Source organism: Lagopus leucura, unplaced genomic scaffold (assembly GCF_019238085.1).
Source record: "Lagopus leucura isolate 7727_CA_CO unplaced genomic scaffold, USGS_WTPT01 59933-0_obj-0_obj, whole genome shotgun sequence".
Classification (NCBI taxonomy): Eukaryota; Metazoa; Chordata; class Aves; order Galliformes; family Phasianidae; genus Lagopus; species Lagopus leucura.
The window spans coordinates 26,399-54,258 of NW_024967718.1; the positions used below are offsets into that span (position 1 = coordinate 26,399).

The 27,860-nt window shown below is 59.8% G+C and overlaps 2 protein-coding genes across 3 annotated transcripts; one reads left to right on the top strand and one right to left on the bottom strand.

Annotated features, from left to right (window-relative positions):
* The first annotated feature begins 75 nt into the window (after window positions 1–75).
* On the top strand, window positions 76–8,060 carry LOC122193267 (pleckstrin homology domain-containing family G member 3-like). The gene is made up of 15 exons (XM_042894013.1): window positions 76–142; window positions 1,651–1,878; window positions 1,949–2,049; window positions 2,137–2,206; window positions 2,289–2,335; window positions 2,433–2,583; window positions 3,131–3,448; window positions 4,298–4,390; window positions 4,469–4,555; window positions 4,662–4,695; window positions 5,102–5,197; window positions 5,285–5,359; window positions 5,442–5,482; window positions 5,564–5,743; window positions 5,841–8,060. The coding sequence occupies exons 2-15, from the start codon at window positions 1,660–1,662 to the stop codon at window positions 7,500–7,502; spliced, it is 3,174 nt and encodes a 1,057-aa protein (XP_042749947.1). The 5' UTR covers window positions 76–142; window positions 1,651–1,659; the 3' UTR covers window positions 7,503–8,060.
* A 150-nt stretch (window positions 8,061–8,210) lies between these two features.
* LOC122193265 (spectrin beta chain, erythrocytic-like) lies at window positions 8,211–27,052 on the bottom strand. 2 transcript variants are annotated; one of them, XM_042894011.1, is made up of 35 exons: window positions 27,029–27,052; window positions 24,997–25,165; window positions 24,763–24,914; window positions 23,819–23,992; window positions 23,642–23,733; window positions 23,479–23,559; window positions 23,282–23,397; window positions 22,994–23,106; window positions 22,716–22,903; window positions 22,523–22,640; window positions 21,588–21,746; window positions 21,211–21,513; window positions 20,765–20,915; window positions 19,313–20,180; window positions 18,797–18,934; window positions 17,968–18,727; window positions 17,355–17,557; window positions 17,187–17,277; window positions 16,966–17,112; window positions 16,622–16,885; window positions 16,338–16,544; window positions 16,161–16,250; window positions 15,806–16,075; window positions 14,842–14,972; window positions 14,417–14,621; window positions 13,401–14,020; window positions 12,760–12,898; window positions 12,606–12,690; window positions 12,324–12,520; window positions 12,150–12,247; window positions 11,798–11,876; window positions 9,952–10,091; window positions 9,712–9,885; window positions 9,492–9,534; window positions 8,211–8,663 (listed from the first exon to the last, which is right to left on the bottom strand). In XM_042894011.1, exons 2-35 carry the CDS (start codon window positions 25,130–25,132, stop codon window positions 8,508–8,510), a joined length of 6,888 nt encoding a protein of 2,295 aa, XP_042749945.1. In that variant the 5' UTR covers window positions 25,133–25,165; window positions 27,029–27,052; the 3' UTR covers window positions 8,211–8,507. The 2 variants fall into 2 exon arrangements, with proteins under 2 accessions (XP_042749945.1, XP_042749946.1); XM_042894012.1 differs by lacking the exon at window positions 27,029–27,052 and adding an exon at window positions 25,246–25,260.
* Between the last annotated feature and the right edge of the window lie 808 nt (window positions 27,053–27,860).

The following is a 27,860-nucleotide window of genomic DNA, read 5'->3' on the forward strand; positions in this document are numbered from 1 at the left end:
CACCGGGTGGGCGGGGCGACGGGCGGAGCGGGCGGGGCGACGGACGGGGCGGGCGTGACCGTGAGTTGAGACCACGCCCTCCGGGCTCGCCCGCTGCTTCCTGCAGGAACGGCCGGGACGGGGCGGCAGCGGAGTACTGGGAGTGAGTGAGCGCGGGAGGGGGAGGGCTCTATGGGGCGGCAGCCGTGGGGTGATGAGGGGCTGGGGCGCGTAGAGCTGCGGGTGGCTGAATCTGGGGCTCCTTGTGGGGCTGTGTGACCGGTAGGGCAGGAGCCGAGGGTCCCCGTGGGGCTGGAGCCGGGGTTTTCTATGGGTCTGCGGCCTGTGGGTCGTGGGGTTTCCTGTGCCGTGGGTCCTAGTGGAGCTGGGGATCGCGGACCCCTGTGGGTCTGTGGGTCCTGAGGTTCCCAGCGCTGTGGGTGCCTATGGGTCTGGGGACTGAGGGTTACAATGGGATTAGGGTCCCGTGGGGTAGGAACCGGGGATCCGATGGGGCCTGGGAACTGTGGGTCCCGATGGGGCTGAGGTCTGCGGGTCACGGGCTGCGCAGTGTTGTGGGTCCTGGTGGGGCTGGGGACTGTGTGTTCCTGCGGGGCGAGAGGCCACGGGTCCTGGGGGTCGCTGCGGGGCAGGAAGCTGTGGGACGCCCAAAGAGGTGGGGCAGGATCCAGGAGGGAGCGCGTGCGTTTGGGACGGCCGTCGGGACCCCAACCCCATGGCGTCACCCCGGCACTGCTCCGCGGCCGTGAGGCCGCCGGAATCCAGGACAAAAAAAGCAGGGAATTGGTGAAGCGCCTGCCCTTATATGGCTCCAGCCAGCCTCCGACGGGCTGCGGGCCTGGCAACTCGTTCCCCACGCAGAATTTCCCCGCTGCCTCAGTTTCTTCATCTGCGGGGCGCTGAGGGGGTGGGGGCACCCGGACGGTCGGGGGTCTGAGGTCAGAGTTAAATCCCCCGGCGGAGGCTTTGGCAGCAGCGGGAAGGGGGGCACGGCATCACCCCCCCGCCCCGTGACGTCGGCCCCGCGCCGTAATCCCGGAGTTGAGCGGATTATGGTGGCCGTGGGGCGAGCGGAGCTGTGGGTCGGAGAGCCCCAAACCGCCTGCGAGGACGGCTGCCCCACGGCCGTGCCCTCCCGGGGGGCACTGATCTGAGGGCGATGGTGGAACGCGGCCATGCGGCACGGGAGGAGTCGAGGGAACCGGCCGGACCGGTTCGAGTCCCGTTTTGCGCCCGTTCCGGTGCCTGGGGGGAGGACCTCGACACCGGCACGTGGACGTGGCTGAAGGTCACCGTCCAGCCTTTCCCTAGTGTCGTTGCCGTTGTTCCCGTTGTCCCCGCCCCGTCACCATTTCAGCAATCTTCCTGCTCAGTGTTTGGGTTTTGGGTGGACTGCTGGCACTGGAGAGCAACAGGCAGTGACATGGAGTGGTGGCATGGAGAGCACTGGCCATCAGGTCAATCCTGGGTTGCCCCTTGTCATCAGTATTTCGGCAGCCTTCCTCCTTCGTGTTTGGGCTTTGGGTGCTACGGTGGCTTTGGTAGTATCCAATGGGACATGGTGACATGGAGCAGGGTTCCCCATGGTAGAGGGGTGGTGAGCACCAGCCATCAGGTCAACCCCGCTGTGACCTTGTCCTTCACCCACAGAGCCTGGGGATGCCGGTGCCCACCCTCGGTGCGGGTCCAGATCCCGGCATGGAGGAGGAGGCATCGGGTGATGGCAAGGAGTCCTGGTTGGGCAACAGCAACAACAATGCGGCGCCAGTGGGGTGGCTGTGCCGGCGAGGCGAGGAGCCCTCGTACCTACAGCGTGTGCTGCTGGAGATTGTGGAGTCGGAGCGCACCTACGCCCGTGACCTGCGTGGCATCGTGGAGGTGAGCGAGCTGCAGGGTGGGCATCATGGTACAAAGTCTGGTCACTTGGTGCCACTGAGTGTCCCTGTAGGGCTACCTGGGGAAGATCATTGATGCTCAAGAGCCGCCGCTGCGGCCGGAGCAGGTCAGCGCACTCTTTGGGAACATTGAAGACATCTATGAGCTCAGCAGGTGAGTGGCACCATGGTGGCACCAACACCTGCCATAAGGGGAATGCTCCGGTCACCCCTATGGTCACCTGCTGTTCTCTGCACCCAGCAATCTGCTGCAGAGCCTGGAGAGCTGTGCCTGTGACCCAGTGGCCGTGGCTGTCTGCTTCGTGACGCGGGTAAGGGAACGGGGGGATGCAGGGGGATGTGTGGGAATGGGGACGTAGCGCCCAGCTCTCACCACATTCCCACTGCCCGCAGAGCCAAGAGTTTGACATCTACACGCAGTACTGCAACAACTACCCCAAGTGAGTGGGTGCTCGAGGTCAATGGGGTTGGATGCTGTGGGGGCTGGGTGCTATGGGATTGGGTGCCATGGGGCTGAGCCCTCTCTGCGCTCTGCAGCTCAGTGGCAACGTTAAGTGAGTGCATGAGGAGCAAGCAGCAGGCACGTTTTTTCCGTGAGTGCCAGGAGGAGATGCGGCATGTGCTCCCACTGGGTGCCTACCTGTTGAAGCCGGTGCAGAGGATCCTCAAATACCACCTGCTGCTCCAGGTGAGCACATGTGGCGCGGGTACTGGGCACGGCACAGGTACCTGGTGTGCTGGGAGCACGTAGCATGGCTTTTGGCAACGTGTGGGGCATGGCTGGAGCACCTGGCATGGCCCATCCTCGTGGCACAGCCAGACCCATCGTGGCTCATTTTCACTGGCACACTGTGTGATGGGAGTTCATGGCATGGCACAGGCATCTGGCACAGTGTGGGACATGGCATGCTCATTGTGGCATGTCTCCATGGCACAACTTTGGCACGCTTTGATTCCATGGGTGCTTGACATGGCACATCTCCATGGCACGTGACCGTGGCACTTGGACTTGATGTGGCACGTGTCCATGGCACAACATGGGCATATTTTGTTGGTCTGGGCACTTGGTGTGGCACGTCTCCTTGATGCAGCCTGGGCACATATCCATGATGGCACAGTACACCTCCATGATTCAAGATGGGCACCTTTGATGGTCTGGGCACTTGGTATAGCACGTGTCCGTGACACAACAAGGGTGCATTCCCATGACGTGTGTACCCACCACATTCCTGCAGGAGATCGCTAAGCACTTTGAGCACAAGTCGGGTGATGACTATGAGGTGGTGGTGGAGGCCATCGACACCATGACCTGTGTGGCCTGGTACATCAACGACATGAAGCGCAAGCATGAGCATGCCATCCGGCAGCAGGAGATCCAGTCCTTGCTGCTGCAGTGGAAGGGCCCCGACCTCACCACCTATGGAGAGCTGGTACTGGAAGGCTCCTTCCGTGCGCAGCGTGCCCGCAGTGAGCGTGCTGTCTTCCTCTTCGACAAGCTGCTCCTCATCACCAAGCGCCGTGGGGACCACTATGTCTACAAGAGCCACATCCCAGTGCGTGTCCGCAGCCAGTCTGGGGGACTTGGGGGTGGGCAAAGTGGTACAAAGTTTGAGCACAGGTCCCAGGGTTGGGAATTGGCTCTGAGGGGTGGGCACAAAGGGTGGGGAAGGAGTCCCAGAGGTGGGCAGTGGGGTCCAAGGCTGGGCACAGGTCCTGGCAGTAGGTGTAGGGGTCATGGGGGTGGGTGTAGGAGTCCAGGGGGTGGGAACAGGGTCCCAGTGGGATTATGGGGGTCTAGGATAGGCATGGGGTTCCTGGGGGTGACCGTGGGTTCCAGGGTTGGGAAGTGGGCTCCAAGGAGTGGGTGTAGAGCATCCAGGAGGTGGGCACAGGGGCCTTGGTAGTGAGCAATGGATTGCAAGGGATGAGCACTGGGGGTGTGGGGGTGGGCACAAGGGTGCCAGGGTTTGGAACTGTGGTCCAAGGGTGGGTTATGGGGTCCTGGAGGTTGGTAATGTGGTCCCAGGTGTGGACACTGAGAGCACGGGGGGATCATGAGGATTCTTGGATTGGGAACAGTTCCAAGGGGTGAGCAGTGGGGGTATGGGAGTAGATATGGGTGTCTCGGAATGGGCAGTGGGTTCAAGCAGTGGGCGTAGAGGGGGCACAGGTATCCCATGGATGTGGGCAGTGAGGTCCCAGAGGTGGACACTGAGGTCCTGGTGGCATGTATGGGTGGCACGGAGGTGGGCAGTAAGTTCAAGGAGTGGATGCTGAGGTCCTGAGCGGGGGCAGTGGGGTTCAAGGGGGGGGCACAGGAGTCCCGGAGTGAGTATGGAGGTTCTAGGGTGGGCATTGAGGGCATGGAGGTGGACACAGTGTTGTTGACACTTTCTCCGCAGTGCGCCTCGCTGATGCTGATTGAGAGCACGCGGGACTCGCTGTGCTTCAGCGTGGCACACTACAAGCACATCAAGCAGCAGTATGCCCTGCAGGTAGGGGACATGGGGCATATGGGGTGGGGGGTGGTGGGACTCCCTTCCCACCTAATGCTGCCGTTGCCCCCACCCCAGGCTAAGAGCGCAGAGGAGAAGCGGGTATGGACACACCACATCAAGCGGCTCATCCTGGAGAACCATCACGCCATTGTGCCACAGAAGGTGAGGGCACACACCCTCGTGTCACCCCATTTATGTCTTGGTGGTGGGGACATCCTGCGGTGCCACCTTCTGCCACCGATTGACCCATGGCTTCTCCCCCCACCAGGCCAAGGAGGCCATCCTGGAGATGGACCTGTTCTGTGAGTGCTCCTATGTCCCCCGTTGTCCCCTTGTCTCTCGCTGTCCCCCATCATTTCCCATCATCCTCCTTGTCCCCATGCCCACCATTGTCCCCACTGTCTCCTTGTCCACCACTGTCCCCCCACTGACCCCATATCTGCACTGTCACCATTGTCTACCATTATTTCCATGTTCCCCACTGTCGTTATGTTTCTTATCATCCCCACTGACCTCTTGTCCCCATCATCCCCATGTCCCTCACCGTCTCCACATCTGCCGTTATCCTCTTATCCCCTATTGACCCCATATTCTTTTGCCCCTCATTGCCCCCATGTGCCAGTCATTCCCCACTATCCCCATGTCACCTGCTGTCCCCTTGCCCCCCACTGTTCTCACACCCCCCTCATCACTCTGCTGTCCATGCAGACCCCCCCCGCCTGCCCCGCTGCAGCCCTGAGCACCTGCCCCGGAGCCACTCCTGCCAACCCTTAGAGCCACCACGCCATGGCCGGCGGCAGTCTGGTGAGTGTCCCCATGTCCCCATAGCCCTTGTGGTGATAGCACTGTGCTGATCTGTGTATCTTCCCCAAATGCTTTCCGACCCACCAGAGCCCTTCCAGTGTCGTGACCGTGCTGAGACGCTGCCGGACCGACTGCAGGGGCATGTGGGGCGCAGGCAGTCAGGTGCGGATGGGGATTGGGGATGGGTGGGGGACTTGGGGACAGTGCCACTGCAGCTCCGTGACACTACTGTGTGTCCCCACAGAGCCCGCCAAGCAGATCCTGCAGCAGCTGGGAAGGATGAAGGTAAAGCTGGGTGGTGGGGGACTGCCCCCCTTGGCAGCACCAAGTAGGTGCTGAGCCCTTGCCTCCCTCCCCACCACCCAGCATGCAGGCAGTGAGGGGACCCTCCTGGATGCTGGGGAACCCCTCCAGCCCCCTAGGAGCTGGGCTGAGGATGTCGTGGAGGAGGAAGAGGAAGAAGAGGAGCCTTTGCACAAGGACAGCCACGAGGATGGGGACAGGGACGAGAATGGGGACATGGGAGAGAAGCCCCAGGAGGAGCAGGTATCCTCACCCTTGGGATGGCCCACATCACTTAAGGAGCACACTGCAAGTGTTGTGATCCTCACTGCTGCAGCTCCCTCAACCTTTCTTCTTGCAGGAGACCTGTGAGCAGCACCATGAGGCCACTGCCACCCCTGTGTCCCCTCCATGCCACGGGGAACATGAGGGGCTGGGGACCCCCACTTCCCCCTCTCCATCGGGATCCCTCCCACCAGCGGGGCTGCCTGACGAGGAGGAGCAGCACCCAGAGACAGGCACCGGGGAGGACCCACGGGCTCTCAGCAGCGAGGAGGAGGAGGAAGAGGAGGAGGAGGAAGGCCATGGGAGTGGCAGCATCCTGCCCCCCTCCGTGCTGGACCAGGCTAGCGTCATTGCTGAGCGCTTTGGCAGCAGCATGTCACGCCGTGGCAGCATGGTGCTGGATGGACGCAGCGGCAGCACCCTCAGCCTTGATGGGGTGACCCCTCCACAAGAAAACATGGAGTCCTGCAGCCCCCTGCCCTCCCCAGGCTCCCCCCAGGGCTGCCGGCGCCGCTCGCTGCTCTCCACCCAGGACCGGCTGCTGCTGCGTAAGATCCGCAGTTACTACGAGCACGCGGAGCACCAGGACGCTGGTTTCAGCATCCGGCGCCGTGAGAGCCTCTCCTACATCCCCAAAGGACTGGTGAGGAACTCGGTGTCCAGGATCAACAGCTGGCCTCCTCTGGAGCCAGGCAGCCCCAAAACTCCCACGGAGCCAGTGAGCCCCAAAGTCCTCCTGGAGCCAGGGAGCCCCAGAAGCTCCCCAGAACCAGTGAGCCCCAAAACGTCACTGGAACCAGCAAGTCCCCAAGTGTCACCGGAGCCGGATGGAGGAGTGTCACCTCCTGTGTGCCGAGAGAATGGGCTGCCCGAGCCTCCCGCAGAACCTCTGCTCATCCTGGAGGAAGAGGAGGTGCCTCCCCCAGAGGTGCTGGCTCTAGGGGCTCCCCCTCGACGTCTCACCAGCAGGGTGTACCAGCTGGCGCGCCAATACAGCCTGCGCATCAAGAGTCGACGCCGTGCCATCATTGCACCGGGGGACAATGCCTCTCACACCCCAGAACCGGGTGGGATGCGACGGGGGACCGCAGGCATCGTCCCGCTACTGCCATCCAGCTCTCACCCTGCTCCTTCCACTCCAGGTGTACCAAAGCTGCCGGTGTCACCCAGGGATGGCATCACCATCCCAGCCCCACGCAGCCCACCCAGCCCCAGTGGCACTGCCGAAGCCTTCTCCTGGCCAGATGTCCGGGAGCTGCGTGCCCGTTTTGGAGCCCCACGGCCCCCACCGGTGACGCGCAGCCGCTCTGCGCCTGAGGGGCCAGAGCGTGGGGGGAGACCAGCAGCCAAAGAGCAGCAGGGTGGGGGCCGCAGCCGCAGCGCTGAGGCAGGCACTGGGACCCCAAAAGTGCCACGCGGCAATGAGCACCAGCATGCTGCGGGGCTGTGGGTGACGGCGCAGGCACCTCTGGGCCCCGGGGGGCAGCGGGTGCTGGTGTTGGAGCGGTTGCCCCCCACCATCGCTGCTGAGCCCCCAGCCTATGTGCAGATCCGCTCCCCCACCACCCGGGAGAAGATCTGCCTGAAGGCAGTGGTGGAGCGCTGCAAGGCTTACCAGGCCTCCGAGGAGTACCGGCAGCGCTGTGCCCAAGGCCAGACTGAGGCACCTGAGCCCCCCCGGCACGGCCTCGTCAGGGACCTGCGGCAGAAGTTTCAGACCCTCGACACTGCCAGCTAGGGAGGGCGGCCAGGAGATGGGGCAGCCCACGGACCACCAGGAGATGGGACAGTCTATGAACCCCTGGGTGATGGAGCACCCCGTAGACCACTGGAAGATGGGGCATCCTATGCACCACCAGGAGACTGAAGGCACCTTGCACCATCAGCAGATGGGACATCCCACAGACAACCCTTCTCCTCAGCTCACTCAGACCAAAGGGTACCCAGCTGACTTGGGAGAAGTTGTACCCAATGGACCCCATGAAGGGGCATACAATGGAACCCAGCTTGCTTAGGAGATAGAGCACCCCATGATGGACCACTGGGGATTGGGATGTCCCTTGACCACCAGGAACTGGGACTCCCTACCACCAGCAGCAGTGGGACTCCATGAACCTTTTGTTTCCCCAGGATAAGGGGGACCTCGTGGACCATCAGGAGAGGAATCACCCCATAGGCCACCAATACATGAAAGAGACCATGGTCCCCCACCCTACTTCCCGGAGGGGCCCTCACATTGCACAGCCCTGGGCCACCTTGCTTTGACATCTTTATTACAAAAAAAACCCAAACCAAACCCAAAGTTCTCCCTGCCCGCACACTCCCCCCAGAGATGAGTGGTGCCCCCCACCCACAGCAAGGGGCCAAGCATTTGGGGAGGTCGTGCTCTTCGTGCTCTTTGGTTGGTGCCCATGGGGCTGAGGGCACGCTGGTAGGAGGGGGGGGGTGGGAGGGCTTATGGCTTAGAAAAGGGGGTGGGGGGCCAGGATGTGCCCACGTGGAGTGGGTGCATGTGCATGCATGCGGGGCCACGCGAGTGCAAACACACACAGGTGTGTTCCCCAGGGGGGTGGGGGATGTGAGCACACACGTGTGCGTATCTGTGCGTGCACCTCCACTGAGGTGCGTGCATGCCCTGAAGCATGGAGATGTGTGTATATATATAAATATAAATATCTATAAATATATATATATATATACACGTGCGCACTTGCGTACGTGCTGGGCTGCCCCCCCCCCCTTGTTATTTCTTCTTGGGGAAGAAGCTGAAGCGCTTCTCCTTGTCCCGTCGGGGCTCAGGGGGGGCGTGGGGTGGGGGCAGGCTGCGCGCCTTGGCCGGCAGGTTCTGACAGGAGGTGATGGCCATGTGCAGCCCCTGCAGCCACGTCTGCATCTCCTCCTGGAGGGGCATGGGGCTGTTGGCACCCCATGGCCCTGGGGGTCGCCCCACGGCTTGACCCGGGAGCGCCAAGACACCCAGTGTCCCCTGGGCGTCACCAGCCACTAGTGTCCCTGCTGGGCACCTCTGCTCACCCCAATGTCCCGTGGCCATGCTATGTCCCCCTGGGTACCACCGTGTCCCTCTTGGGTATTTCTAATCAATGTCCCATGGTCACTTTATGTCCCACTAGGCATCAGTGAACACCACCAAGTCCCACTCGGGCACCTCTGGTTACCCCAGCATCCCCTAGGCACCACTGGCCAGCCCTTATCGATTTGGGCCCCTCCAGCCACCCTCATGTCCCATGGCCTACCTGTGTCACCCATTGCCCCAGCATATTCCTCTGCACACCTCTCACCCTGCTCACATCCCACAGCTGCCCTATGTCTCTCTGAGCAGCACTATGTACCTCTATACACCTCTGATCACCCCAATGCCCTCTGGCTACCACTAGCCAACACAATATTCCCCTGGATGTTACTAACCATCTTTTGTCCCCTTGAGTACCGTTGGCTACACCAATGTCCCATGGCTGCCCTTACGTCCCCTTGGGTATCACAGGTCACCTCTGCATACCCCTTTGGCCACCCTAAGGTACCCTTAGGTGCTGCTGGTCATGCCAAGATCCCTCTGGCCACCCTCCAGCCCCCCATGCACCACTGTGGAGAACCTTTACTTGCTTGGGCACCTCTGGCCACCTCAATGTCCCCTGGCCACCCCATTCTTTGTCCCCTTGGCCACCCCAACATCCTGTTGGCCACCCAATGCCCCCAGGACACCCCTCACCTCATCCTTGCCATGGAAGAGCCACTCGCTGCCATTGCTGAGCCTGGGGGCAGAGCACAGCTGGTGGTGAGACATCTGCCACCCTGTGGCTCACCGCGCCAATGCCATGCCATGACACAACCATGCCGTACAGTGCCACAACCGTGCTGTATATTGCCATAACCATGCAGCTCCATGCCATAACCATGCAGCTCCATGCCATAACCACATCAGACCATACCTGAGCGCAAAGACGTGCTTCTTCTTCTTGTAGCCAGCAGCCACCTGGCAGCGTGCGTTGCGCAGCCCCAGGGGCTCCTCACCCTGGCAGGGCACCCCCAGTGCCCGGCTTTTGGCATCCTTGAAGAAGGCAAGCTCCTCACCCCGCAGCACGCAGTACCGCGTGCTCCACGACCTGTGGGCAGCTCTGTCACAACTGGACCACCTCCGCAGCCATGGGTGGCCACTGTGCTGTGCCTACCTGTTGGATGCACGCTTGGTGGCCGCCTCCAGGTCGTGCTTGCGGCCCAGGTAGCCCTCCAGCTGAACGTGGGCAGGCTGGGCAGGCAATGTGGCTACCTCTTCCCGTGGTGCTATGGGCTCCTCCTCGGGCACTATCAGCTGTTGCAAAGCAACAGCCACGTCACTGCCCACCCCCACTGCTGTCACCTCCCAGGAAGCCACCTCCCATGGGACCTCCCCATTGTGCCATCCCCACTGGGGACACGTGAAACACAGGTACCAATGTTGGGAATGGCCACCCCACACTTGGTGACGCATGGGAGCTGGCAGCCATTGGGAGCCACCACGGCATGGGACCTCTGAATATGGTGCCAGTGCTTGGGGACAGTGACACGCGGTGGATGAAATGCTCAGGGTGAGGCTTTGGGAAGAAGCATGGTTGGATCCGGAGCATGGCAATCGTATCCTTCACGTGGTGGTGGTCTCAGGCCTTTGCTGGAGATGGCAGCAGTGAGCCACGGGGAGTGCCTGTGGCGTGTCCCACCAAAGGGAACAGGATACAGGAGGCTGCCCCCAGGTGACTGTCCCCAGGGAGGACAAGCTTAGTGTCCCCAAGCTTGCAGGAAGCAGTCTTGTCCCAAATCAGGCAGACCCTGTTCCCAAGGAGATAGAAGTTCTTCCCAAGCAGCAGAAGTAATCTTGTCCCCCAATAGAAACTTGGGGATCCCTGTCCCCAGAAGTGATCTTGTCCCCAAGGAGCCAGAAGATGTCCCCAGAGAGCCAGATGTTCCCAAGCGGGCAGGAGAGGCAGTAGGGTTTGTTGTCCCCAAGCAGGCAGAACAATCAGAAAGCAACTCCTGTCCCCAAGCAGGCAGCAAGGAGCAGAGAGAGTGGCAGCAAGCATGAAGTGGCAGCACAGAGGGTGACAATGCCAGAGGGTGGCAGTGCCTTGTGGGGTGACAATGACTTTTGGGGTGATGATGTCCAATAGGGTGATGTCCCCATGGGGTTATGATGCCCCTTGGGGTGATGATGCTCCATAGGGTGATGTCTTCCAGGGTGACGCCCCCATGGGGTTACAATGTCCCATAGAGTGACATGGAGTGACGATGCAGCACAGGGCGATGACATCTTGCAGGGTAATCCCCAGAGGTTGGTGATACCTCCAGGCATCGATGATGCCTCATAGGGTGACATCCTTATGGGGTGACGATGCCTTGCAGGGTAGTCAATGCCTTGCAGATCAGTGATGTCCCTTGAGGTGATGATGCCCATGGGGCGATATCCCCTTGGGGTGACCATGCTCCAAGGACACAAAGGAGGGAACCAACACAGGCACATCCAACCAGGAGCACCATCACCACGTGCCCTTGTCCCCAAGAAGCCAGTTGTCCCTTCCAAGCCAGGACAGAGCCAGCTTGAACAGCTGGGTGCCATGTGGTGGTGGCCATGCAGTGTCTCTGTGACTTGGGGGTTACTCCTGGGACAAATGCCAGTAGGGATCTGTCTGCTCCAGAGTGTTTGGCTCTGTCTCTGCCCTGTGCACCCATGGGTGCCAGCGTCTGCCAACCACCCTGAGCCCCCCCCTGGGCTCCCATCCATGGGACGCACTCTGGCAAAGGTACTGCCCTTGTGCCTGCCTGATGATTTGGGGTCATTCAAAATTTATTCAATTCAATGCAAGCAACAGCCAAAGGGCTGGAGGTACGGGTTGTGTCTGTTCCTGCTGCAGGATGGGAGGGAGAGCATAAAGGGACAGGGACCAAGGGATATCTGCAGGGACATGTCCAGGGGCAGCAGTTGGCATGGTGGGGCCATGGGGTCCCTGGTTCTGGGGAAGGAGAAAGCTAAAAGGCAGAACTGACCGGCTGGGGTCCATCGACAGCAGGTGGAGAGATTTCCTGAGGGATCACTCCCTTCCTCTTCTCCTCCTCCTCTTCAGACCTGCAGATGGAGATGGTGCTCAGCATCCCAAAGGATGGAGGTGGGAATAGAGGAAACCCCCAAAATCAGTATAGCAGTGGATTTGTGAGTCAGGGGCATGAACCTGGGGCTTTTGTGCTTTCTTCCGAGAATTAAAAGCCCCAGAAAGGAGCAGTGCTGTGGGTCAGCTGCTTTGCTTGCATGGCTTTTGCTCAGAAAAGGTGTATTGCTAAAAATTCCCTGCTTCAAGGGAAGGTGCTGTCATTTAGAGACATGAGAACTACACCCCCTTACCCTGCCTGCAGCTCCGCATCCAGATCCAGATGATGTTCAGGAGCAGTGTCATGCACCACATCCTTCTCCTGCAGTGTCCGCCCACCCATGAGCTCCAGCTGCCAGGGAAGAGGATATGGAAATCAGTGGGAATCCAGCCATGTCCTCTTGCCACCCAAAGGGCCACCAGCTCACCGTCGTCAGCTTCCTCAGGGCAGCGATGCGCTCCTCCCACGTGGCTGTGGACTTCTCAAAGGCTTCGTGTCGTTTCAGCAGCTTCTCCACCGCATCCACCGTCTGCCCATAGTCGCTGCTGGCCAGGTATGGCTCCTGTGCCATCAGCCACGACTCAGCCACTGAGGCATCCCGGGAGAACTGGCACACCTCCAGCACTGCGGGAAAGGGACAGCATTCAGCCCCCCAGCAGGGGGACCCCAAAAACCGCACAGCTGACCCAAACCCCATCACTGCACTCACACAGCTGCAGCCGGTCCCACCGCTGCTGCCACATCTCCATCATGGCCTTCCTCCTGTCCAGCAGCTCCATCAGCTTTGCTTTGATCTGCAAGGGGTGGCTATCATGAGGAGGTCCTTTCCTACTGTCTCCCCACCCCGAGGGGCTGTTACCCACCTCAGGTGACTCCCGGTGTTTGCGCTGCAGCAGCTTCTTGCCTAGTTCAATGCAGGCAGCAAAGCTCTTGTCACGGGCATCTATCTCAGCATGGATGCCTTGGTGGTACTTCATGAGCAGCTCCACCGAGGAAACGTCCCTGGGGGGAGAGGTTGGGAATGGAGTTGTTGAGGATATGGAATTGTCAGGGATATGGAGATGTCAGGGGGATGGAAATATGAGGCATGGAGATGCTGGGGATACAGAACGTCAAGGGGATGGAAGTGTTGAGGATGGAGCTGTTGGGAGTGACAGTGTTGGGAAACATAGATTTTGTGGGTCAAAGATTTGAGGGGATGGAGAAGAGGAGCGGAGATGTTGGGGATGGAGGTATAGGAGGTTGGAGATGGTTGGATGGAGACAGTGGGGAATGAAGATGTTGTGGGATGGAGATAGACACGTCAAGGGATGGAGGTGGGGGCTAGAGATGTTGTGCATGGAGACGTCAGAGGACAGATATGTAGGGGGAAGAGATTTGGGAGAAGAGACGGAGATGGAGGACGGAGATGTTGGAAATGGTGGTGCTGAGAGTTGATGGAGATGTTGAGGTTGTGCCCTACTGGTGAGCAGGGAAGTGGGACCCCCCACCCATCTGCACCTACCTGGGTTTCTCCTGCGTCTGGATCTGCCGCACAGTGTTCTCCATCCAGGAGAGCAGGTCACGCGCCATGCTGAAGAAGCGGAACTTGTCGGCTGTGTCCACCAGCTGCGCCCGGCGTCCGCTGCATGCTTCCAGCAGTGCCTGCAGCGCCCGTGCCACCTCCTGCTCCTGCTGCTGGATGCTGACTGCCTTCTCCCCAGCATAGGCAGTCTGCAGGCGAGCTGCCACCTCTCGAAACTGCTGCACCTGCCCCTCCAGCAGCTGGAGGTCACGCTCAAAGGCGCTGTGCATGCGATGGAAAGCCTCCACTGAACCTGAGTCATCACCCAGGTCCTGGGGCAGCTCCTGGTGGCGGGCAGCAATGAGGGCCAGCAGCTCAGAGCCATCATAGAAGTACTTGTGCAGATCATAGGAGGTGGCCAGCAATTGCATGCGTGTGTCAATCAGCTCCAGCAGGTCAGCCCAGCTCTCATTCAGACCGTCTTTCCACTCAGCTATGGTGGCAGCCTCAGCGTGCCCCGCATCGATGAGGTCCTCGATGGCCAGGTTGACCTGGTCCACACGTTCCTGTCCTACGTTGCCTGTTTCCCGTGCAAACTCCCGAAACTTATCCCTCAGCATCTGAGGTGGGAAAGAAAAGATGGGTTCACCACCCAAAAATGACCCACTGTCATCATCTCCATCATCACCATCACTACCCTCTCCGATGCAATCATCACCATCATCTCCATCACCACTAACATCTCCATCATCATCTCTATCTCCACCACCATCTCACTACCATCACCATCTCACCATCTCAGCATCTCACCACCATCACCATCTCCAATTCCAACTCCATGTTCAGCTCCATCTCCACTGCTGTCTCCATCTTCCCTATCACCATCACTTTAATCACCATCTCCTCTACAATCTCCATCACCACCACCACCATCGCTGACTCTACCTCCATCACCACCATCACCTTTTTTATCTTCATCACCACCTCCACCACCATGCACATGCCAGTGGGCTCACCGTGACATGGTCCAGGTCCTGCCCCAGCTCCTGGGAGGAGGCTGCCACATCACGCTCAGCAATCCACTGCTCCAGGTCCTCCACCTCACGCTTCAGCTGGAAGAGGTGGCACATGTTCTCCAAGCGCCGCCGGCGCTCCTCGGCCGCCTCCTTCAGCCCCGCGTAATACTTGTCCACCTGGCCCTGCAGCCGGATGATCTGCTCCCTGCGTGGCCCCAGGCACACAGACATCTCAGTTTGCACCCAAACCTGCTGGTCTTGCCATGTCTCAGGCCTTTTTTTCAGAAGGACCCCCCACAGATGGGCTCCCCACATCCCTCCACTGCTACCACTCAGGTCAGTGAGTGTCACTGAAGTGCCATCTCATCCGGGCACTGCAGCCATGGGGCTGTCCTCAGGATGGGGACATGGATGGTTACACTTACCCCTCAGGGTGGCCAGCAGAGAGCAGCTGCTGAGCCCTCCCCGCCAGCTCCTTGATGGTCTGCCCATAGTCCTCAATGGAGCGTTGCTGCCTCACGTGTCTCTTCAGCATCACCAAACCACTTTCCTCGTCCTGCAGCAGGAAGGGCACCAACGAAAAGTCAATATATGGCATGGCCAAGAGATGGTGACCAGGGTTCAACCCTAGTGCCCACCCTGCGGAATTGTTCCACCTCCCTCCAGTGCAGAAGGAAGCAATGGTGGGCTCATCATGGCACGGTGTGGTATGCAATGGATGGCACGGAATGCAATGTAACGGCACATGATGGCATGTGATAGGATACTGCGTGTTGGGATGGGATGGCATATCATGGCATGTGTTAGTGTGTAAAGGCACACACAGCATGGGGTTGGATAGTGTAATTGCATGGTATAGGATGCCATGGCATGGCATGAAAAGGCATATAATGGCATTGGATGCTATGACATGGCAAGGCATAGCATGGCATGGGATGACTTCTGATGGCACAAGATGACCTGTAACAACATGGTGATGGTGTGGCATGGGATGATGTGTGATGGCATGGCATAGTGTGCCACTCATGGCAGTACATGGGACAGCACGCAGTAGCACAGCATGATATTCCATAAGACTGCAAATGATGGCACAGCATGGCATGACATGACTCTAGAGTCATCTCACGGTACAGGATATTGTGTAATGGCATAGCATGGTGTGGGATGGCATGGCAAGGTGTGGACAGTATAGCACGGCATGGGATGGCATGTACTGACAGGGGACGGATAGATGGCACACAATGACACACGCCACAAGATGGCATGTCCTGGCACAGCATGGGACAATATGGCATGGGATGGGGCATAACAACACAGGACGGCATGTAGGACACTGCATGGCACGGAGTCCACAGAAGACACTGGCAAACAATGCAGAGCCACCCTCACCTTCGGCTTCTCCTCATCTCCCATGAAAAGCTCCTGCTCGCTGACCCACATCTCAGCCTCGCCAGCATCCAGGTAGTACTGTTGGGCCTCGCTGGCCTCCCGCAGCCTCTGCTGTCGAGCAGCCACTTCTTCCCTCAGCGCCTCCCACTGTGCCCGCAACTCCCGTGCCCTCTCCGCCAGCTCTGGGCAGGATCCTTCAGCAGCTGCCTCACCACGTTCCAGCACCTCGGCCAGGCGGGGGGCATGGCCTTGCAGCTCCTTCTGAAGAGTCTGCAGTGGGGTCAGGGTCTTACGGGCTGTGTGTGGTACCGCACCTCCCTGGGTAGGACAGTGGGTGCCATGGCAGCATACTCACCTCATTCCTCTTGGCCAAACGCTGCACGCTCTGGAGGTTGGTGCCGTGCTCGGTTGACCTGGCCCATAGCATCCTCTCCTGCACCCATAACTGAGGACAAGAGCATCTGCTCAGCAATGTATGCCCCTAGCCCTGCAGCCCCAGCCCTGCAGCCCCCACTGCCACCATGGTGCTCACCATCTCGTCCTCCAGGTCCCTCCCTAGCTGGTACATCGCCTTGGAAGTTTCCAGCTCCTTCCTCTTCTTCTCCAGAGGCTTCAGCAGGTCAAGGAATCGCTGCTGGAGCTTCTCCTCCTGCCCATCAGGCTCTGGTGTGACCCCAGCAAGTGGTGCTTTCAGCTCCACCAGCTCCTCCTGTCGTGCCGCCACCTGCTCCTCCAGCCGCTGGGAGGGGAACACCATCAGGTCCCATGCCTGACGTCATTCCTCATGCCAGAACACCCCATCCCCATGCCACGCACCGTCAGCTTCTTGAGCAGTAAGTTGGCCCCGGTGAGGTCCTTGGCACGCTCCGTGCTGTGCAGCTCGCCTTCTACCTGCCCCAGCCAGCGCTCCAGATCACTGTAGCTCTGGGCGTACAGCTCAGTGCGGTTGGCCTCAAAGAGCTGCTGGCCCTTCTCTGTGGCAGCGCTGTGTAGCCCATTCCACAGCGCCTGCAGCTCGTCCAGCCGCCGGCCCACCACTGCACCGTACTGTGGTTTGCAGCTTGCCAGCTCCATGCCCTCCTATTGGCACAGTGATGAGCTCAGTGAGCACCACATCCCCAGGCCATGGCATATAGCCATCTCACCTCACCGGGACTCACCACTTTGATCTTCTCCAGCCATGCCTCATTGGCTGCCAGCTCTGCCATAAAGGCTTGGTGCTTCTGCCACTTGCCATGCAGACCACGTGCATCTCCATAGGATGCATCCTGCACCGTTAGCATCTTCTCATCCACCCAAGCAGTGAGCTGCAGGCAGGGTGAGTGTGTCATGGCTCGGTCATGGGCACTCCACTGTGCCACCAACCGTGCTGCTCACCCACCTCTCGGCAGCTCTGCAGGAAGCTCTGCAGCTTGTGGTTGTCCTGCAGCAAGCCCGCTGCTTCCTCTGCCTTGGCCACATTCGCCTTGTGCCTGGCATGGGGACACAAGCACAGACATCACCCCACTGCCACACCACAGTGCTGCCCATTGGCCCCTCACCCACTCACCGCTCCTGCAGGGCCTGGTTCTTCTCGCTAATCTTCTCAGAGAAGATATTTCCCTCTGCCACGAGCTTGGAGCCACTGGTCACCACACTAGGGACTTTTTCAGCGCTGCTCTCCATGGAGGCACGGAAATCCTCAAAACGGCGCAGGGCAGCTGTGGAACCCTCCAGTGTGGGGGGTAACTCCAGGTGGGCCAGCGTGTATTCCTAGAGGGCACAGGGGGCTCAGCATCTTATCAGGGCTCCATCAGTCCTCCCCTGTGATGGGGAGGGACACCGTGCCCATTGGGGCTCTCCATTGCAAGGACCCAACCCCAAGAGCATGGACCCAATCTCAAGAGCATGGCACAATCACACCCTGGATGCTTTCCACTGCTTGAACCCAACCCCAAATGCATGGCACAACCATGCTGTGGGTGCTCTCTGCTGCACGGATCCAAGCCCAACAGCATGGCACAATCTGAGCGCTCTCCATCACATGGACCCCACCTTACGTGCACGGCACAACCATGCCTTGAGTGTGGATCCAATCTCAAGCACACAAACCTAACTGCAAGAGCATGGCACAGCTGTGCCCTGGGTGCTCTCTACCACACATCCCCACGTCCCACACCTACCTGATTGGTGAGGAGAATCTCAGCCTGTTTGGCATCGCGCAGGAACTCCTGGAAGCCCAAGCACTGGGCAAGGAAGCGCTGCCGGGCATCCCACATCTTGTGCAGGGCTCCCCAGCCTGCCTCCACACCCCGCAGCCGCTCCCGCAGCTGCTCATACTCAGGGTCCTCCTGATTGCTTGTCACCCGCTTGCCTGCCTCCAGCAGTGCCGTGAAGGCAGCTGCGTGCCCCTCGGCATCCTCACGGGCAGCCGCATGCTTCCGCAGCAGCTCTTCTGCCTCACCCACCGAAATCGGCACCTCTTCAGTGGCTGCCACGGCTTTCTGTGCCCTGAAGAGCCACGCTTGGAAGTCATCCAGGTCCTGCAGGAAACTCTGCAGCTGCCCCACTTCTCCCAGCGCAGCCGCTCGATCCCGCAGGGCACCCTGCAGCCCGTCCATGGCATCCTGCGCCCCTGCCAGCCGCCTTGCCGTGTCCTCAGCCAACTCAGGGTGCTCCTGGGCCAGGAGGGTGGCTTGCGGACGCAGGGCATCCAGGCGGCTCTCGGCCGCTGTCAGCTCACGCTCGATGCCGTACAGCTTGCGCTGGGTGGCCAGGACGCCAGCCAGGTCATGGCCAAGCTCCCTCGTGGACTCCACCACCCGCGTCTTGCTCAGCAGCCAGGCGCGCGTCTCCTCACACTCCAGTTGGAAGCTGAGCAGGTTGAGCGCCGAGCCCACTGCTGCACGCCGCTGGGACACCAGCTCCCGAAAATGGTCCCACCTGCATGGCCAAGAGGGTCAAGGTGGGGGGCACGGTGGGGTGAGGTGCCCTTGCTGCTCCAGGACCTACCTCTCATTGAGCTGCTGCTGGCACTGCCGGACCTGAGGGCTGTGTGGGTGGCCGCTCTCCAGCAGACCGTCAGCTGAGCGGTTGACAGCATCAATTTGAGAAGCCACGCCAGCCATTTTCTGCTCCAGCCCATCCAGCCTGTGGGAAGTCAGGCTGAGAACGGGCTGCATCTTGTGACACTGTACCAAGAACTAGCCAGAGCTCATTGCGTGGGGCTGAGAACTGGCTGCAGACTGTGACACTGTGCTGCGGACTGCTCAGAGCTTGTGACATTGGGCTATGAATTGACCAAATCTCATGGCACTAGGCTGAGAACTTGCCAGAGCTCATGGCACTGGGATGAGAATTGGTCAGACCTCGTGACATCAAGCTGAGAACTGGCTAGCACTCATGACACCAGGCTGAGAACTGGCCACATCTCTTGACACTGGGCTGAATACCAGAGAGAACTCACGGCACCAGGCTGAGAACTGGCCAGAGCTCATGATAGCAAATGGCAGCTCATCCATACCCTACCTGTGCTTCACCACATCCAGCTCCTCCAGCGTGTTGGGCACCTCCAGCTTCTCCAGCCACCGCTCCTTGGCGCCCATCCAGAGCTGGCAGGCTTCACTCTCTCCAAAAACAGTGTAGAGGTTGAGGGCATCCTGCAGCCTTCGGCCACGCGTCTTGGCCAGCGTGCTCACCTCGTGGTGCAGCTCCTGCAATGCTGCCAGGCGGTTGTGCGCCTCGGGGCCAGCCCGCAGCTCTGGTGGGAAGCCCTCTGCTTGGTGACCCAAGCGCTCCAGGAGATGCTGGGCAGCCGCCAGCTCCTCCAGCAGCTCCTGGTGCTCCCGCAGCAGTGCCTGCGTGTGGACTTCATCGTGACCCAGCTCCTCGCTGGCCGCTCGCTGCCGAGCCTCCGCCAGAACCTCTGCCAGTTCTTCAGCCTCTGCCTGGAACTGGAAGAAGCCCTCGGCCTCCCGCAGCCCACGGCGGCGGAAGGTCACCAGCTCCTGCAGCTGGTCCCATAGTACCCGCACGGCAGCTGCCCGGTCCCGCAGCCGCCCAGCATCACGCCCTGCTGCTGCCAGCTGCTCAGCCATCACCAGCGCCTTCTCCAGTCGGGCTCCCTGTGCCTCCAGCTCAGCCTCCAGTGCAGTGTGACGACGTCGCAGCAGCAGCACACCTGCCAGGTCTTTGCCGTAGTCCAGCGCTGAGTAGATCTGCTCCTGTTCCTTGATCCAGCTCTCTGCCTCGTCCAGCTCCTGCAGACACTGCCAGACAGCCCGGGACTGCTCCAGCAGGGCTTTACGCCTCGCCGCCAGTGCCTGCAGCTCCTGCCGGCACATCTCCAGGTGGTTCACACGGTCTCGGATCACTCTGGGGTCACAGGGACGGTAGCCTGGCCAGGGAGCAGCAGGGGCATGCATTAGTGGGGCTCCTAAGGTGTGCTGCAGGAAGCATCCTGGTTCACTCAACCCCGAAGACACTTGTGCATGCACCTCTGGAGCAACACCACCTTTAGAGGACTCAACTATTGGTACACTCAAAAACTGAAGAACCTTGGAACACCCAAAAACTGGAGTACCCACCCTTGGAGAACTCAACCCTTTGACTGCCCACCCCTTGGAGTGCCCAATCAGTAGACACACTTGGAGCACCCACCTCTGGAGCAACCCGACCTCTGGGGGACCCAAACCCTTGAGCACCCTCCCTTTGAATGCCAAACCATTGGAGCATCCAACCATTAGAGATCCTTGAAGTTCCCAATCATTGGAGCACCCACCCTTAGAAAATCCAACACTTAGAGCACCCAACCACTGGAGACCCTCGGAGCATCCAACCTTTGGAGAACCCAACCCTTAGAAACCCTCAGGAAACCCAACCCTGATGCACCCAACCCACAGAGTGTCCAACCCTTGGAACCCCCAAAACTTTGGAGCATCCAACCCCTGGAGCACTCCCAACTCCTTGGAGCACACCTACCCTCAGCATCAGCAAATCGGAGGGCAGCAGCACTGATGGCCCGCACCTTCTCTGCCTGCAGTGCCATGTCACCTTCCAGCAGCCGGTGGGTCTCCAGAAGCTCCTCCACCTCAAGGAGGTGCTTCCCAGATTCAGACGAGGCCAGCTGCACCTGTGATATACCTGGAGGTCAATTGCAGACTACGAGCAGGTGGTGAGCACTCCAGCACCAAAATTATCTCTGTGATGCATTCACCCAACCATGGATGCATCTCCTGCACCCAACACTTCCTGGCATAATGTGGGGCTGGTAGCTGCACACTCCAAGCACCACATCTTTCTCCAGAACCCAAACACCCCATAACCACCTCTGACTCCCCAAGAAGCCCCACTGATCCCCTGTGTGGTGGGACCAAGGTACCATACTCATGCTGACTCTGAATCTCTTGCATCCACCTGCAGCTCACCTTGACCTCATCCATCCAGTTGATGCTGTGCAGCATCTCCTGAAAGAGGTGCTGAAGGGTGAGGTTCATCTCGAGGCGCTGGCGCCGGTTGCGCAGCAGCTCCTGGAGCTGCTCCCAGAGCCTCAGGATGTTGTCCTTGCGCCCCCTGATGCGTTTGATGTCGTGGTAGCCCTCCCTCTCCAGCTCCTTCGCCACTGCATCGATGGCCTGCACCCGTTCCATGTAGGCAGCTGTGTCTGTCTCAATGGCCTCGTGTTTCTTCTTGGCTGCCTCCACTGCTGTCAGGTCTTGGCCAAAGTTATCCTGCTGGGAGCAAAGCCAGCAGTGAGGCAATGTCGGGGTGCCCCAATCCCCACAGTGGTGCTTGCTGGCCCCACCTGTGCCACCAGGCGTTGGTTCTCACTCAGCCAGGCCTCCCGCATGGCTGCTTTGCGGTCAAAGCGCCGTGCCAGCTGCTCCAGCTTCTCCTGCCGGATGAGCTCATTGCGCAGCGCCAACTCCCGCTCGTGCTCCGCTTTCTCCAGCTTCTCCCATGCCTGGGAAAAGGCAGAGTTGGGTGGTGGGACACATGTTCCGCGTCCCACTGGCCATGCCTTGCTCTGCTGGTGAGTCCCAGTGTGCCACAAGGGTGGGGGAATATCGATGCGGAAACACAATCTGCTCCTAGATGGATCCACACTGCACTGCACTGATGGACTTAATCCAACACAAGATGGACCCAATCCACCTTAGGATGAAGCCCAAGTGCCCCAAGACCTTAAATGCCCCAAAGGTAGACCCAACTTCAACTCCACCTGCTCCAGGAGGAAATTCAAATGACCCAAGTTCTTAATTAAGAATTGGCTCCAAGATGAACCTAACCTGCCCCAAGATGGGCCCACACTGTTTCAAGATGAAGCCCAAATTCCCCAGGACCTGGACAACTCCAATATGGATCCAACCTGCCCCAACATGGACCCAAAATGCCCCAGGGTGGACCCAACTTGACCCAGGTGCACAAACACCCAGGATGGACACAACCTGCAACAGGGTGGACCTCACCTGGCCCAAGAGCCTAAATGCTATAGGATGGACTGAAAATGCTCCAGAATGGACACAATATGCCCCAAGACCAAGCCCAAATGCCACAAGACCTGAACTGCTCCAACACAGACCCTATCTACCCCAAGATCTGAAATGCGCTCAGACAGACCGAAACTACCTGAAGTTCACACATGCCGAGAGGAACCCAACCTACCCCAAGGTGGACACAACCAGACTCAAGGGCCTAAATTACCCCGCAGTGGACCCAATACACCATGTGCATCCATACCCGGTTGATGTCACAGACCAGACGCCCCTCTTGTGGTGTGTAGACACGCTGGTTGTTGGCTCGCATCCGAGACTGGATGGTGAAGAGCAGCACCTCCAGGTTGCCCTTCTCCTGAAACCTGAGCCAGCGAGAGCTCAGCCTGTGGCATCCACAGGTGCTCAACACGGGCAGGAGGTGTGGGAGAAATGCTTACTTGGGTGGCTTCTCCACCGTGCGGTAGGTGCTGAAGGCCTGCAGCTGGTGCTGCACACCAGCCAGTGAGTTAGCGAAGCTGCGGCTGTTGAGGGAGACGATGGTCTGCTCGATCCAGGTGAGCAGGTTGGAGGCCAAGCCCCCATAGCCCTCGATCATCCGCTTGGTCTCCTTGGCATGCTCAATGACCTATGGCACAGCCAGAGGTGAGCACGGGGCATCCCGGCACTCTCCAGTGCCATGCCATGCCATGCCATCCCAATTCATCACCATTCTGACCTTGCCCAGCCTCCTGCCCTTCACCTCCAGTTTCTTCATCTCGGAGAAGTAATGGTAGAAGGCCACCACATAGGTGATGATGGACTTCTCATCGGGGTTCTCCGTGAACACATCTGTGCAGTGGCAGAGAGGTGTCAGCCCCAACCAGCACAATGGGGTGCCACCATCCCACGGTGTTGATGGGTCCCCACATTCACATCCCACGCAGAGCCACCTCTGGGGTTGTTCCACTTCTATCCCTCCATGGGTATGTCCCAAGGGGGGGGAAAATGAGGCAGGGGGACTCACCTTCAGGGTCAAGGAGCGGGGTGATGCCCAGGTGCCGCTCGGCCACGCTGAAGGCATGCTCCAGATTGTGCCGGGCATTGGACTTGGTCAGAGTTTTGAAGTCAAACAGCTCAGGCCTGGGGACAGAGAGCACAGAGACATGTTGACACAGCTGATACCACTGACACTGTACCTATGCCAGCGGCTGTGCCATGAACCTGTGCTTGTGGATGAGGGCGTTGAAGGCCAGTCCGTCCTTCCAGCTGGAGGTGAAGTTGGTGACATTCACGTGAGGATAGCTACGGCGAAGACAACAAAGGGGTCACCATCACCCTCTGTGCACCCCTGGGCCCCAAGGCCACGGACTCCACCTCCACCTACCCTGCTGTCTTCATTTGGCACCAGAGCAGCAGCGCGTCCCTGGGCGAACGTGTTTCTGGACCCTCCTTCATCTCCTTGATGACATCTTGCACCTGTGGGACAGATTGACAACCCAAGATGGCGGAATATGGCTCCTGCTGGGGCACTGAGTCTGTGGGCGCCACCTGCCCATGGTACCTGGAAGCGGAGGATGATGGTCCAGATGAGGCCAAGGATGAGGCGGTGGTTGCCGTCCACAATGTCATGGGAGCCCATGTTCTCCAGGTGCACCTGCTTCTCCTTCAGGAACTGCAGTGCCTTATCCACATTCTCCAGGCAGTGGATGCGCATCCGGCCCTTGGTGGGCTTGGGCTGGGGCACAATAGCACTCAGTGTCCTGCCCTCACTGCCTGGCATGCCCTGCCCTGCCCAGGGACCCCCACTGCCATGCCCAGCAGTCATGGCACAGTACAAGGGGTGGCTTAGCATGGCATGCTATGGCTCAGGATGGCACGGGGCGATAGTACAGCAGGGAATGTAACACTGGTATGGAATGATGAGGCATGAGATGGCACGGCATGGGCTGGCATGGCATAGGATGGCATGGTACAGCATAAGATGGGATAGCAAAGGATGGCATGGCATGGGATTATACAGCGTAGAACAACACGGGATAGTATGGAAGAACATGGTATGGCATAGGATGGCATGGCATAGGATGAGATGGCATGGAAGGGCATGGAATGGCACAAGGTATGGGATGGCAGGGAAAGGTATAGCATAGGACAGCATGGCATGGCATGGCATAGCATGGTATGTCATAGAGTGAGATGGCACCAGAGGACACAGGATGGGATGGCATGGGATGTGATAGAGTGGAATGGCGTGAGACAGCACAGGAGGAAACAGATCACTGTGGTATGGAACGGCATGGGATGGGATGGCATGGCACAGCATAACACGGAATGAGACTGCACACACAGCATGGGATGTCATGGCACGTGATGGTATGGGATGGAACAGCATGGGTTGAGAAGGCATGGCGCAGCTATGCAACAGCACAGCATGGCACATCACAGCACAGCAGGGCATGAGATGGCACAGGATGGACCCCAGGGTTTCTATCAGGAGGACGCTCATACCAGCATCTCTTTGGACAGCACCTCCAGCAGTTTGATGAGCATCCGCCCGTCCCGGAGGTCCAAGTAGAGGTCGGAGATGCGGCAGGTGACGCAAGCCAAGTGCAGGTTCACCCACTTGGTGAAAGTCTTCTTCTGCACTGCCTCCCGCTCATCTGCAACAGGGGAGCAACCACAGTGACACCATCTCCAACTCATAGTGTCAGGGACTCCAGCGATCCAAACCCAGCCCCATACCTGCCAGCGCTTTGATGCGGGAGCGCTCAAAGAGTCGCGCTGAACTGTTGTCGTTGTCCAACTCATCGTCGGAGGCATCCCAGTGGCTGTAGGACTGCTGCAGCTCCAGATGGTCATAGTCATTCTCGGAGGTCATGGTCCCGGTGTCCCGCGGCTGTGTGGCCGGCGGCTACGGGGAGAGGACCCTCGTTGGGTGATGCGGGCACAGGCATGACCGCCCCGCTGTGCTGTAGGATTTGCAGCTAAGACCTGCCGCTTAATCAGCTCAGCGGGATTTAGCGTTGCTCCCAGGTGTTTGGGTGCTCCCCATGGCTGTCACCCCATATGGGTCCCACAGCATCCATGGGTGGCACCCAAAGGGACTGGCACTGACCCACGCCTGCGCCGGAGGGGCTTTAGGCAGACAGCAGGCAACAGCTGCTGGTTCAGGGGGGACGGGGAGGGGACGACCGCCCTCAGGGACATTTGAGCCACAGATAGGACCGGCCGGTATCTAAAAATGCTGCCAGCAGCTGCAGGCCGCCCTGGGGCCCCTGAAGGGTGTGAGGAGCCAGGCTGGGGGCTGTCACCTCCAGCACCCAAAATCCTCACACCTTCTTTGTGCTACGGGGTTTGCCCAGTTGGGACTCAGCACCTGTATGGCACACTGAGGTGTCCCCCATGGGGCGACCCCAAGGGCTGTGAAGGTTTTGGGGGGAAAAAACCTGCGTGCAGGGGGGGTTATCGGGGCCAGCCAGGCTGGGCTGGGTGCTGTGCTGTACCCTAATCTTAGTGGTGCATGTGTGAGCGAGGCTAGGGAGGGGTGTACATGCAGAGCATGCAGGAGCAGAGCACACAGCATCCTAGCACCGTGCCAGACAGTACCTCAAAAACACTCCAACCGTGGGGAATCCCATAGGTGGGAACCCTCCCACACGTGCTGCTGAGCAGTGCCATGCCTCTGCATCTGCCATGCCAGCGGGCAGCCAGCATCCTCCTGCTCCTCCCCAATGCTGGCAAGGCCCCTAACGTGCCGCCAGTGCACACTGACAGCGTAGGGAGCGCCGACCCTTCAAATCTGCCTCTGCCACCACCAGGAAAACACAGAGCCCAGTAGGGTCACAGTGTAGGGCATCCCACTTGCCCCCTGCTGCCTTCCCAGTCTGCTGCTCGGTGCCGTGAATCAGCACTTCCCAGGGCTGGCATTGAGCTGCCACCACAGTGCCCACACTGTGCCCGGTGATCCCGCTGCTTGGTGCCCTGAGCCCCTGCCGCACTCTGTGGGTATCCCGGACAGGGGTACAGGAGAACAGCAGCGTATGGGATCCCCATTCACCCCAAAAGAGTGAATCTATGGGGTGCCAACACTCAGCGTCACCCCAAATCTCCATGACCAAAGTGGGTTCAGAGCACTGCTGTGGAAGGAGGGTTGGCACTGTGTCCATCAGTGGCACAGCATGGCACGGCACAGAATGGCATGGCATGGCACAGAATGGCATGGCACGGCACGGTATGGCACGGCACGGCACAGCTCCCCGGGGCCCCACAATGCCTGTCCCTGTCCCGCTGTCCCTGCAGTCGCCCGCCGGTGGCACACACACGTGCTGCCACGCTGCGTGCATTGCCAGCTATAAATAGGCCTGGGCTCAGCCCTGCTCTCTCTCTAGAGCGGGGGGCACCCACAACCCAGTAGACCCATATGAGACCCCAAAACTCCGCAGCAACATCCCACAGTGGGGCTGTTCACTGTGGCACTGAACCCAGCATAGCAGCGGCGAGCATGGAGAAAAACACCCCACTCTGAGCGAAACCGAACCCAAAGGATTGGGACACCCCGATCGGGGCACCTCAAATGGCAGCACCCCACGCTGGAACACCCTACACTGGGGCACCCCGCATCGGGACGCCCCACATCGGGGCACCCCATGGCTGCATCCTCCCCCAAGGACACCGAGCGGAACCCCACCCCCCGTTGGGTGTCCCCAGGGCGCTCGGGGACGTCCATCCCCACCGCCCCCTCAGTCGTCCCCCCGCCCCCCGGTGCCGCACTCACCTGCGCGGGGCGGCGGCGGTTGCGGGAGGGCGAAGGGCGGCGAGTGCGGGCGCGGAGCGGGGCGGGGGGAGCGGAGCCGCCGGGCGCCGCGCTATAAATACCATTATCGGAGCGCGCAGGGACATTCCTGCCCGGGGCCCGGCGCTGCCCGCCCCGATAGCCCCGCTCCCCCCCAGGGCCGGGCGGAGGCGGGCGGGGACGCGGTGCCGCCCCGCAATGCAGCACAGCGGCCCCCCCCGGCCAGCGCCGCCGGTACCGGGAGCGCCGGCAGGGTGGAGCGGGGCGGGGGGAAAGGGGAGGAAGCGGGGTGAGGAGCATTCCCAGTTAGTGATGGGTGACCCCAGCCGGTCCTAGGGTTCTCCCAGTTAGGACGAAGTGAGCCCCCAATAGCTTTGTGTGTCTCCCAGTTAGTGCTGGCTGCCCCCAGTTGGCCCTACTTACCCATATGGCTGGGGAGTCCCAGTTAATCCTATGATTCCCCCCAGTTAGCACTGGATGTCCCCCCTCTATAGCATTGGTTATCCCCTCACTTAGCACTGGGTGCTCCTAAGTACTGCTGGGTGCCCCTAATTAGTCTTAGGTGAACCCCTCAGTTAGTGTTGCCCCCCAATAGCCTTGGGAGTGCTAAGTGCCCCCAGTTGGTGCTGGGTGACCCCACTTTGTCCTGGGTGCCCCCAGTTAACCATGGGTGACTCCCCACTTAGCTGTGACCGACACACATTGGCCTTAGGTTCCCTCAGGTGAGAGCTGGGTGCCCCCATTTAGCGCTGGGTGCCCCTAACTAGCCCGAGGGACCCCTAACTAGCCCTAGGGGCCCACTCAAAGTTAGATG